The following is a 12,451-nucleotide window of genomic DNA, read 5'->3' as shown; positions in this document are numbered from 1 at the left end:
TTGGTGCACTTTGAAAGACCGCTGCCGAAGCACTGGCAAAACGGCGCATGCAACGTCAACGGACAGTTGTTGTAAGCAGCCTACTGCAGTAGCCACATGATGCCATCACTTTGAAGTCAGAAAAAAAGCGAGAGAATGATCTTTATTTGTAATAGCCGAAGGATATTGCATAGTAGCTGATCTTGGGTGATTCCCATCCGGTATACGGTGCCTGTACACAGTATAATGCATTCATTATCACTGGATTGTCTCAGAAGTGGTATGAAATCACTAGTTGTTTTGGACGAGCGTTGAAAATTTAGCGGGTTGGTATATCTTAATCATCTCGGCCCCAGAATGGACGGGACTGGGGAAAAGTAACGAAAGGACGAGCGCTGATTTCACCTTCAATTTTATTTTAGCGACGTACGATATATAGCCAGCTTGTTTACGAAAAAAATTTCCCCGATAAATACATCCACCCAGGCGCACAGTTTAAAAAAGCCAACTCGTCTAGGTACGGAACTTGTGCATCAATAAGGGACACGGATTGTGGGCTCAGCAGAGTCGACATGTTCACATATGCGGAAAACCTTTATAACCTCCCTCGATCTTCGTTCACCTTGTGGAAACAAGATAGGGGTGTCACAAGGCGACACGAACACCACCGCATTTCGCAGTGAATACAGAAGCTACTCGATGGCGCCCCCTTGAGCGACGGGCAGTGATCTATTATCTCCTTTTTATTTTAATGTATTAAGGCATGTATGGTGGCTTGTATTCCTGTCGCTTGTGCTGTCATTTTCTATGGGCCTAGTCTGGTGGCTATTACAGTGACCTTTTCCCACAGCGCCCTGGCAATTTCTAATGTTCAAAAGTTCAATAATAAAAACAAGATCGATACAATGACCCATTTGGCCGATATAATCGTGACCACAGTTCAAAGGAATGCTATAAGCATTTGATTTAAAAGACACGAGCAGTTGCGTGTTGGATACCATAGCTGTTTCTTTAAACCGCTTTGGTCAAACTGCCGGGCAAATTCCGTTGTCTGATGGGCCGTTTCCCTAGCGGTTGAGAAAGTTTGTTGTGTCGTTTAGTGAAAAGGTCAGGGCAGCTCAGGAGACCACTTCCGATTGGGCCCAAGTTGACAGCACCATCCGCCACGAAGTGGCCCTCTGCCCGCTACACTACCCTGCAGCTTGACTCGGACTTCTAGTTTACCGCATCACAAACATGTTTTTGGCGCTGTCAAATCAGCGTGAAAGAAACGACAAATAAAAATGTGTTGTTTTATTGGAAGTGTCTTCGCAGTGGAGTCATATTTCATTGCCGATAGCTCAGAAAAGTGGCTATACGGGAAGGTCGGTCTAGCGTTTGAAATAACTTTATTGGAGTTGTAGGAAAGGGAGCCGTGGAATGGGTGATGCTTTAGCTCTCCTACATTTATTGTTGGCGTGCAAGCCCGGCTGGAATTTGGAGAGCAGCGTCGACATGCGACCGCCCAGGCGCTCGGTCATTTTCGAACTCTGTGTCGCGCAGAACTGCTGATGCAGCCGGACAAGCACCGCTGATGATGATGGTAGGCAGCCGTTCATGATGATAGTGGCTCTGATATTAAATGAAGCTACCGCCACTACAGAGTCATCCGTGACCCTTTAAAGGAACGCCTAGGATGCATTTCTCTAACACTTATTTTATGGCGTATGTGTTTCAGCTCACAAAATCTGATATTTCCCCCGTTAGCCTAATGTCCAGAGGCTTAGATTAACGAGAAATGCTTGGAAGAGAACATCGTGAGCACATCCGCAGCCCTACCAACTACTGGGACGACGTCGCAGCTAGTAATTCGAAGAAGGCTTGGGTGCTTACTAGTATTAGATTTAGTTTGTACTTTTTTCATATTAAAATCCGGCTTTAACGCAAGTCCGCCGAGGAAAAAAAATGCTCGAAATCCTTTATATTAGCCGACGTCATCGAAGAGGTTGAGAGGGTGGTGCGAGGGAAGATCGCATTTATTTTACTGGTGCAAAAATATGATGAAACTCGGGTCATGGTCCACGCAGGGAAAATTTTGGTTTGCTCAGGTAATTAGGGACTGCTTGTGGCTCTTTTGAGCGTCCCTCTAAACGGCGCTTGCTGTGCTGGTAAAGCAGCCACAAAGCAGTCAGTTACGAGAATGAAAGCGATTGCGTCTTTATTTGCAGGTCACGCTATCCACCTTTGGAGATACGGTGCCGTCCAACGCAAGCTGTACATCTCCCAGTCCATCCTTTTCTTGAGGGAGCAGGTGGGCAACTCACTGCGCCTGTCTCTGCACGAGTCATACGAGAAACGAGGTTTCAAGAGTTTCCGAATGAGGAAAAATAGGCTCTGCGTTATTTCTTCCCGGCATGGGCTTGTGGCCAAAAAGGAGCGGTTGTGAATGGCAATCACGCGTTAACAATAATTTCGGGACTCTACATGCGATGTTTGCTTTTGCTCCTCCCGAAGAGCAGCGCAACTTAAACCTACTTTCTACGTATATGGGCCTCCTGACCGTCGTAATTTCTTCACCTGCGGAGGAGTCAGCTTGGCAGGGAGGAGGCCATCGCAATAATACCGCACCTGCTCTCGCTGTTCACGCTCGCTCCGTTCTCGTGACACTCAGTGAACGAGGGTATACGGAAAGAGTTTATCGACGTTTTCTTTCCCTTCAACGCAGGACTACCGCGAGGCCTTGACACAGCTGCAAGAGCACTGATGTCCCTCCGGTCAAAGTTCCCGCCGGTGTGACAGAAGTGTAACCTCCTTACCACCCATTAGCTGGATTCGGGCAGCCCTGGGAATAGCTTACTCAGCGAGAGTGTATCGTTTCTTTTTTGTGAGCTTTGCATACACTGAAATAAAAATTTTTTGTTGCTGTCCACGTTTTATGGTGACAAACACCACCGGCAACAAGGCGGTCATCAAAATGGTTAGAGCTGGGCAACGTGTCCGTACGAGATCCTAAGGACTTAACACTTTCGTGACCGCGCCTATTCTCATAGATAGTATGCTATCGATGAATATAAATTCAAATTTTGGCATTCTCCGAGCGCTTCTGGACCGCTAACCCCATTCAAATGGTAGAGGAAGTATTTTATCAGTTTCGCTTTCGAGTTTCGTTTTTCCGCCGCGTGGGCGATTTTTAAATGTCCTTCGCCGTGGTTGCTGTGGCCGTGAATGCAGCGGAAGTGATCGGGAAGCTATAGACAACATTGTCAGGGGCTGCACAGAGATACGACCGCCGCGGGAGGGGGGGGGGGGGCGAGAATGACGTTGGCGGAGGCTTTGGGATTTGGGGTGAGGGGGAACCTCAACTTCAAGGCCATAGAGGTGACTAAGGGGCGAATGGAATGGTGGAGGAAAAGTAGGGAAGGGATGGGTACGTAGGCGGAGTAATCGTACGGATGAGAATTTAGAACAGCGGGGCGCGAAAAAATTGGCCGCTGATCTGCTCCTTTCGTTGCAAATGTTGTCAAAAGACGATAGTCTTTGTAGGCATTTGCCAAGGAAATGCCCCCCTTCGCTTTCCCGCTCACCTCTCATGCTGTTCCTGTTCCGTCGCGCTCATCCCAAAGTAAACTCACTAAAGGTTTGCTCAAGGCTATTTGAATTTACCGCGTTCCTCAGCTACACGCCGGCTTCCTCGATGCCAGCGCTGCAGTACGGCGGAGACGCGCGTGAATGGAGGCGGCCGACTACAAGGTTTATAGAACCGCGTGGCCGTGCTCCACTTGCGTTCCAAGCAGAACGTGGAACCTAGCTAGTGGAATTGATTGATTGTAGGGTTTAACGCGCCGACGCAACGCAGGCGATGAGGCGCGCCGTAGTGGAGGGCTCCGGATTAATTTTGACCACCTGGGGATCTTTAACGTGCGCCGAAATCTCGTACACACGGGCGTTTTTGCTTTCCGCCTCCATCAGAAAAGCGGCCGCCGCGTAGCTAGTGGAACCTTTCGTTGCTGTTGCCGCGTGATTTTTCATATGACGCCAGGAGGCGGCGGTTTTCTGCAGTAAATGTAGAATATCATTTGATGTCGAAAAACCAAGCACCCAGAAATTTTTTAAGAAAGGAACACTGTAAATATCCCTTGTGTACTAATTTCCTGTCTTATATTTGCGTAATGCCTTGTTCTTGTTCAACAAAGTTGACAAGTATGAACATATAAACCGGGCTTAGACGTTTACATTTGGCTGTGAGTATACAAGACTACTGCGCAGCAAGCATTTTACTTTGGCCGGGTGGCTGAATCGAGTTACAGACAGACATACAGACAGACCAAAATTTCTGTGTTTAAGTAGCCCAAGAAAGACTACCGTCTTTAAAAAAGGGGGGCGGAAGCGATGAGAGTTTGAAACAAGGGTTGACGGGGGAAAAGGGGGGAAGGAAGCAAATCTATTAGGTTAGCAGGAGTAAGGCAAGTAAGTGGAATAAAACAGGCAAGTCTGTTGCTGACAACCGACGTCCCCATTCCAATGGAGAGCCACTAATAATCATCATCAGCCTGCGGGGAGGCGAGCTCACGTGGTTTCAGTTATGGCGTCGCCGCTGCTCGCCGATGCTTCCCGCGAACGGCGAATTTCGGCGGATTCCGATGTAACTGAGCTTGATCTGTGCATGATGGTAGCAGCACAGACACAGAAGACTTCGCTCCGTCACTTTCCGACAGTCAGCGAAAGTGCGTCAAGTCGCCCCGGACCATCACTAGGTGTGCGCTCTTCCCCGGTGGCTCTATCGCGGGCGCGCGTTTTTGGAAACAGATCCGGCCCTGTCCTGAAGGCCACAGCTCTTACTAGAGCACTGCACGGCCCTGATTTTAAAGCCAGAGCCCAGCCCGAGCCCGCTTCTCGAAGCCCGAGCCCAACCCGGGCCCGTAACACCTAGCCCGAGCCCGGTCTGGGCCCGGGCATTAATAAGTGAGCCTGGCCCGAGCTCGGCCCGGGCTTGCCATCTCAAGCCCAGGCCCGGCCCGGCCCGGTAATTTATTTTTCGGCCTAGAGATGGCCCGCGCGTGTGTGACCAGGCCCGGTCTTTCACGCTGAAGAAAGTTTGTTTATTATATTCCGGGCGAGCAGACGGAGCATCTAGTCTGTACAAGCACGTCATGAACTGAAACGCAAACAATAAGGGTTTAAAAGTGCGCGTAGTTCAGCTTTCACCGTCTGCAGTTCATGCCACATCGGCGTAATAATAGCTCGTATTCTTGCACGAGAGACATCATCACCTTTGATTACCAAACTCTTGGCAACTTCACGTGGTTGTCTAGGCCACAAGTTGGTATTGATGAAATTTTTTTATCCTTATTTGAATCAACGAGTATGTACGCGCGTTGAAATACTTCACCTGCAGTGCTTGTTAAGCGGTGGTGTTTCTCTGGCACGCGAGTTTGATTCCCGGCCACGGCAGCCGCATTTTGATTGCTGCGACATCAGAAACACACGTGTACATGCATAGACATAGGTGCAAAGCTCCAGGATATCTGAATTAATTCATTCCCCTCTTGGGCATTTCTTGTAAGCGTATCTTTGGTATGTTATACACCAAAATATAAAGTCTTGATGTAGTACAAGAAATGTAATTAAAATTGCTGTATAGTGACCATCAGACCTAGCAAAACACGTTTTTAAAACAATGCTTACAAATAACACCAAGAAGCGCGCAACAATAAACCAAGAATATTCATTTTGATGCTCTTTCCTACACTTCACGTCGGACCTATTGCCAGCCGTGCCTATGAATTCAAGCCCGAACCCGGCCCGGGCCCGCTGATAATCGACTTCGGGCGGCCCGGCCCGGCCCGCGGGCCGGGTCGGGCTAGGACTTTCGGGCCGGCCCAGGCCCGTGCAGTGCTCTAGGTTCTCTTACCTGCAGCGTGTCGAGGACGTTCGGGCGAGACCGTTTGGTGGCGGCTGCGCAGAGAGCCGAGTTTTCTCCATGAAGACAGCCCGTTGTTGACCTTGGCGTAGCGCTCCGGAGCAGCGCGCTGCTGTTTATTGATAATCTTGTATATAAATAACTTCTGCAATTACACCGCTCATATTGGCAGTATTCTATAAGCGTTTTATGGTCAAATTGTATATTTCAAATTGTTTTTATGTTCACCGTGTGCAAAGTAGGATTGAGGTTATAATTTTTTTCTTTCACCATTTTTTGATAACATTTTTAATGCGCCTGTTTGAAATTATTACTGTTGGGAAGCCCCATTCTTCCTCTATCATATCATAACCTCCACATTAGCAGCCATCACTTTTTGTGCAAGAAACAAATTTCCTGGGCTACGCAAAAACAACCGGTAGGCAATTGTGTTTAAATAATGGTTTGTGCGTAAATAACTTTTGTAGTTACGAGCTCATTTTTGCAGTATTACTTTATAAGGCCCTTACGTTCAAATTCATTTTTTATGTGCACCCTGTGCAAAGTGGCATTATTGTATTCATCTTTTTTTTTTCTTTTTGTTACTTTTTTGGTTTTGTTGATTCTTCAATAAAATTTGTATTGAATCTGTTTGTAATGATTACTGTTAGAAAGCCATATTCTTTCTCTATCATTTCGTATCTTGCACTTCAGCATCACTCAGTGTCTGCGGCAAGAAAAACTTCCAGGAAGGCCGAAAAACAATCGTTTTTTCCGCGGTCAGGATAGTGTTACGAGATCCTAAGAAAACGGTCAGACAACAGCACAAATTGGGAAGGATGTTACTCTAAAACCAGAGTATTTTATCTTGCTTTTGCGCAGCAGAGGCGTTTTGTTACTAATGAAAATAGGCCCACTAATTTTGAAACTAGTGGCCATGAGATCATCTAGGTGCTCTAAATTGACTATTTTCTTCGGCCTTGGACCATGGGACTACAAATATGGTCGTATTGTATTCTATTAAAATTACAATACAGGAAAGTCCGGTTATCGGGTGGTATTGGGCGATGCAGTTACCCAAAAATGAGTGGAAACGAACATAATTAAATTTGTTTAAATAGGAAAACCTTGTCAAGTAATACTTCGTTTTTCGTCTCGAAAGTACAACTTGATACGGGTATAAAATAAATTGCAGGCTTAACTCATCTCAGTAGCGTAGTCAGATGTGAAGCAATTCTAGGCCGAATGTGTGTGTGCTCGCGAAGCAAAGTAACTGGTCGCCAGGCAACTTTCCTATCCATGCAGATCTCGGTCACTAAAGTGACTGCTTCATCTAGTTTCACGTTAACCGAAACATCTGCAAAATCTTTGTATATTCGGCCTAGGTAACTTGAGCGACATGGGGCTTAGCACAGTATCCTATCGGGGTGGAACCAGCTAAGAATCGCTACTTCTGTTGCTACACTCGTGCAGATTTTTTTAGTTAGTTGTAGAGAAAACTGAAGTTGCTGTTTACGTGCAGAAGGAATCGGCATGACCGAACCGTTGGCTGGCAATCGTTCGGCGTAGCCTCGAGCGCCACCAATTGGAATCACGGGGAAAAAGCTAAGGAGTTTTCTGTGGCCTCCAGAGTTATTGCGTTAGTCGCGTCGCGCTTTGAGCTGACCTTCGTAATGCCCACTTCCTTGAAGTCCTTGAACTGTTATCGAGCCCTCTACAGTTTCGATAGCGGCGAATTAAAGTGAGAGTGATTCCTCTTCGCCTTGTCGGACAGTTCGTAACAGCCGAGTAGGCTCCGCGGCTAAGGTTTTGGGTGTTCCGGTCTCCGCTACCGGTCGCGCAGCCATTATTCCGATGCCTGAGCACGAGGTCGCGGGTTCGATTTCCGGCCGCGGCGGCCGCTTTTCTGATGGAGGCGAAAAGCAAAAACGCCCGTGTGTACGAGATTTCGGCGCACGTTAAAGATCCCCAGGTGGTCAAAATTAATCCGGAGCCATCCACTACGGCGCGCCTCATCGCCTGCGTTGCGTCGGCGCGTTAAACCCCACAATCAATCAATCAATCATTATTCCGATGCAGGCAACAGACACAGCCTCGCGTGTATGCGGAAAATATTGCCGCGAACCATGCATTGGGTTTGTTTATTTGTGTTTTGCTTTTACGGCCCGGCTGCGCCGGTCTGTGTTATCTCTGTGCCAAGGGAAGCGCGTGTTCCATTCTTTCTTTCTGTGCCGCATGTGTTATCTGTACTGATAGGGAGAGCATTCCGATCTAACGTGAACAGCCCGGAATAATCTTCTTGGATCTACAATGTTCTCGATGCGAATCGACGGTTCGAGAAGCACGTGCGCCCAAAAGATAAATAGCCGGCAGAGCAGACGCCGGGGTATTCGATTCTGCGACGCTCGCCGACGCACGTACGTCACTTTGTTGACCGCTGCTTCGCCGCCTCTGTATTCTTTTCAGTTGTTAGGGGAGCACAAGTTCGCTCCAATAAACTTGTTTCATTTCCAAACAACAGCGTCGTCCTTGCGTTGTTGGATAGGGAGAGCATTCCTCTGCCATGCGAAGTACTTCTCATCGATGGATCTGAAGACCGGCTACTGGCAAATTGAAGCGGACGAGAGAGACCGAGAGAAGACTGCATTTATAACCCCGGATGGCCTATACGAGTTCAAGGTGATGCCTTTCGGGCTGTGCACGGCGCCAGCAACGTTTCAACGAGTCATGGACACGGTGCTAGCTGGCCTGAAGTGGCACACCTGCCTCGTATACCTCGACGACGTTGTCGTATTCGCCCACACTTTCGACGAACACCTCGCAAGGTTGGAGTCTGTACTCGAGGCCATTCGTACGTCGGGGTTAACGCTGAAGCCTGAAAAGTGCCGTTTCGCGTACGAGGAACTCAAGTTCTTGGGCCACGTCGTCAACGCCGCGGGAGTCCTACCTGACCCAGCAAAAACTTCAGCCGTTGCGAACTTCCCAAGGCCGAAAGACAAGAAGGGCGTGCGAAGATTTCTCGGACTGTGCGCATACTACCGGCGCTTCGTCGCAAACTTCGCGCGCATTGCAGAGCCGCTCACGCGCTTGACGAAAGATAGCACCCCTTTCAGCTGGGACAACGACCAAGAAAAAGCATTCGGCGAGCTGAAAAAACGCCTGCAAAGCCCGCCCGTGCTCGCTCATTTCGACGAAAACGCCGAAACGGAAATACACAGAGACGCCAGTGATATAGGCTTGGGTGCCGTCCTCGTCCAAAAACAAAGCGGGTGCGAAAAGGTAATCGCCTATGCCAGCCGTGGTCTGTCGAAGGAGGAGAAAAACTACTCTGCCTCTGAGAAAGAGTGCCTGGCAATTATATGGGCGATTTCAAAATTTCGCCCATACGTGTATGGAAGACCATTCAAGGTTGTGACAGACCACCACGCGCTGTGTTGGCTCGCCAATTTGAAGGACCCCTCTGGCAGTCTTGGGCGGTGGAGCTTACGCCCGCAGGAGTTCGACGTTACAGTCGTTTATAAATCCGGCAGGAAACACTCCGACGCCGACTGCCTGTCCCGCGCCCCCGTCGAACCACCAGCACAAGACTCTGATGAAGACAGCGCGTTCTTCGGAATCGTGACGGAGAGCGACCTAGCCGCCCAGCAGCGTGACGACCCTGACTTACGCGTTATAATCGACTACCTCGAGGGATGCAACGTCACCGTACATAGAACATTCAAACGCAGCTTACCAGCATTCAGCCTGAGAAACTCCGTCCTCGTGAAGAAGAATTTCAGCCCCGGAACGAGAATAAATTACCTTCTTGTCATCCCCGCAGACCTTCGTGACGAAATTTTGGAAGCGTGCCACGACGACCCGTCTTCCGGACATCTTGGCACGGCCCGCACAATTGGAAAAATCAAGGCGAAGTACTACTGGCCCCGCCTTACATCCGACGTCACCCACTACGTCCGGAGCTGCCGTGACTGTCAGCGACGAAAAACGCCACCGACGAGACCCGCCGGTCTTCTGCAGCCGATCGCCGTCCCATCAAGGCCCTTCCAACAGATTGGAATGGACCTTCTGGGCCCGTTCCCTACGTCACGATCCGAGAACAAGTGGATTGTCGTAGCAACAGACTACATGACGCGCTACGCGGAGACCGCCGCTCTTCCGAGGGGGTCTGCACAAGAAGTCGCCAAGTTTTTTTATAAGACAAGTTGTGCTGCGACATGGAGCCCCTGAAGCCCCTGGAGCACAAGTTCGCTCCAATAAACTTGTTTCTTTTCCAAACAACAGCGTCGTCCTTGGCTTCGTGACAATATGCGCGAGTGGTTCAACCTAATCCCTGCACTTCTGCGCGCCCCTCACCTCTGCCTCCTGAAACCGCGAAATTCTAGAATCTCTTCCTTGTTTCCGGATATGCAAGGTCCAGTGTTCGCGTACCATTGGCCCGAGCTGCTGCCTCAGTCCCAGCGTGGTTGCAGGAAAAGATGGAACCCTTACCCGAGGTAAAGTCCTCATAGCAGGAGAGATACGCATCTATGCGCAAGTAACAGCGGGAATTGTTCCCGCACAGTTCCAAGCTTGTGACTGCTTTGGGGTCGTGGCCATTTGCCGTGTCCACTTTGGTATTTAATCCTTCCTGTAATAACCTATGGAATTACTGGTTGCTCCAGAATTATGCCGCTGCTTGTGGGGCGCATGTAATTGCTGAATGCAAGTCGATATTTTCTTCCACAGTAAAATAAAAATGGCTACGCTGCCCATCGCGCTCAATGGGTATCACAGCGGCTAGGAATGGCTACCCACGAAATTCGTTATGCTAGTTCACGCTATTGATAGCTTCGTTAGGCTATAGCCTTCTGCTGCCTGTCCCAGACATTTACGGTGGATACACAATGTCTAGAAATTCTGCCTGATAAGTAGGAGAAATAACTTCCACGTATCAAAAACGACGCAGGGGAACGCTATCGGAAGCGATAAACCCATGTGTCAAGTTGAAAAAAGTTCTTATTCTTCAAGTCCAACCTGTGACCTTGCTCAAATGGGCGAGAACGCGCCGGCACTAGACCTTGAGCACGTCACGTAAAACTTTATAGCTTATTTTGTTTTAATTTTCAATATTTTATGAAGCCAGCTGTTCGGCATTTTGCCGCGTTTTGCTTTGATGGTGTGTAGTGGTTATGCGTTATTATCTCCCCGATGATACATCTCCACGCCGTCACCTGTTCGAAATCAGAGGGTCTACATTCCGTGACTAGTGTTGGTTTCAGTAAAATATGCTCTTGAGCTAGTTGGTGAATATTGCTTCAAGAAAAAGAGCGCTAAAATCCACGACAGAAAAACGAAGATTGATGATACGCCTTGGTTTCGTAAGGCCCTAGTTATCAGAAAATTCTTGCTCCCAAAATAAAAAAGCAAGGAGTACGCCCGATGCACTCATTCGTGAGTCTTGAATCTGAGGAGCATAATCTATAATGAAACCACAATTTAACTTTTCTATCTGTAAAATTCTTCAGCAACGCACCCGACCCCCGTGCTTTATGTTGCTTTATGTATCGGCACTAGGCCCTTCTCATTCATACCAACTTCCAGCCTAGCCCAAGGATGCGGGTTCGATTTCCGGCCGCCGCGGGCGGTTTTCTGACGGAGGCGCAAAACGAAAACGCCCGTATGTTCGAGATTTCGGCGTATGTTAAAGATTGACGTGTAAAGCTCGTGATCAATCAGTCAGTCATACCATTTTCCACGGGGGGCAAAGGGCGCATGCGCACTCTGTGCTCCCACCACGTTGCTAGCGTTTCGACGAGCTTAACACGCGCCGCATGTGCACGAATGTGCGGCAGTCTGCACTCCTTTACATTCGCAGCCAGCATAGTTTCATACTTTCGTATACTAGAAGGAAATCTGGCGCTTCAATCGCGGGCCGTCGTATGCGCGGCCATTGCAGTTAGCGACGTTCCTCGCCTACTTCACTTTGTTAGACCACATGGCTTATTTTTTGTCTAGAAGCGAAAATCAACAAAAAAAGGGGTAACATCTTTTTCTTGTTCATCCTCCATGATGCTTCTAAATAATTATTGACAACTAAATCTTTTTGAGCTTCAATTTTATAATAAAGCAAATATGATTAATCGTTTACAGTAATATTGTCGCCTTTTTGCAGCCAGAGGCAACTTTTCAGTCTGCTCATGAGCCGAGCCAAGGACGATTGTAACGTGCCTGCCCAGTAGATGACGGAACGCTCGCGCTGAAGCGCGGCTTCCATTTCCCTCTAGTATATTAGTATTAAACTCTATGGCAGCCAGGCTACGAAGTGGCCACTCGGAACCGGCTTCGAAGTAACTGCAGACTGCTTTGATTGGATCGCAAACAGTTGATGATGTTGCCTGACTTCAGCTACAGGCTGATGCATTCCGCAGTCTCGCAATATTCAGCCACACGTATCCCGTACTTTACAATGATCAATGCAAGCAGTGCACCCAGAGAGCCACACTCACTCGCATGGTTTGGGCTTTTGATGCTGAGCCACAAACTCTGCCAGCACACTTACGCATTATCAGTGCGTACCAGTGGGAGACCTTTTTGCTGAGCTCCTACCCCGCAATA

At 48.6% G+C, this 12,451-nt stretch overlaps 1 protein-coding gene across 2 annotated transcripts in view; it reads left to right on the top strand.

The window, feature by feature from the left end:
- LOC144138356 (uncharacterized) overlaps positions 1-2,883 on the top strand; it is a 47,634-nt gene extending 44,751 nt beyond the window's left edge. For both annotated transcript variants that reach the window (XM_077670609.1, XM_077670602.1), the window contains 2 exons: positions 2,187-2,269; positions 2,684-2,883. In XM_077670609.1, coding sequence (XP_077526735.1) covers positions 2,187-2,269; positions 2,684-2,722 — 122 coding nt within the window. In that variant the 3' untranslated portion in view covers positions 2,723-2,883. The remainder of the gene's footprint in view (positions 1-2,186; positions 2,270-2,683) is intronic.
- Positions 2,884-12,451: the final 9,568 nt, after the last annotated feature.

This window comes from Haemaphysalis longicornis, unplaced genomic scaffold, assembly GCF_048455015.1.
Source record: "Haemaphysalis longicornis isolate Haplotype H1 unplaced genomic scaffold, Haemaphysalis longicornis Haplotype H1 scaffold_1, whole genome shotgun sequence".
Classification (NCBI taxonomy): Eukaryota; Metazoa; Arthropoda; class Arachnida; order Ixodida; family Ixodidae; genus Haemaphysalis; species Haemaphysalis longicornis.
This window is presented reverse-complemented; position numbering and strand designations above follow the sequence as displayed.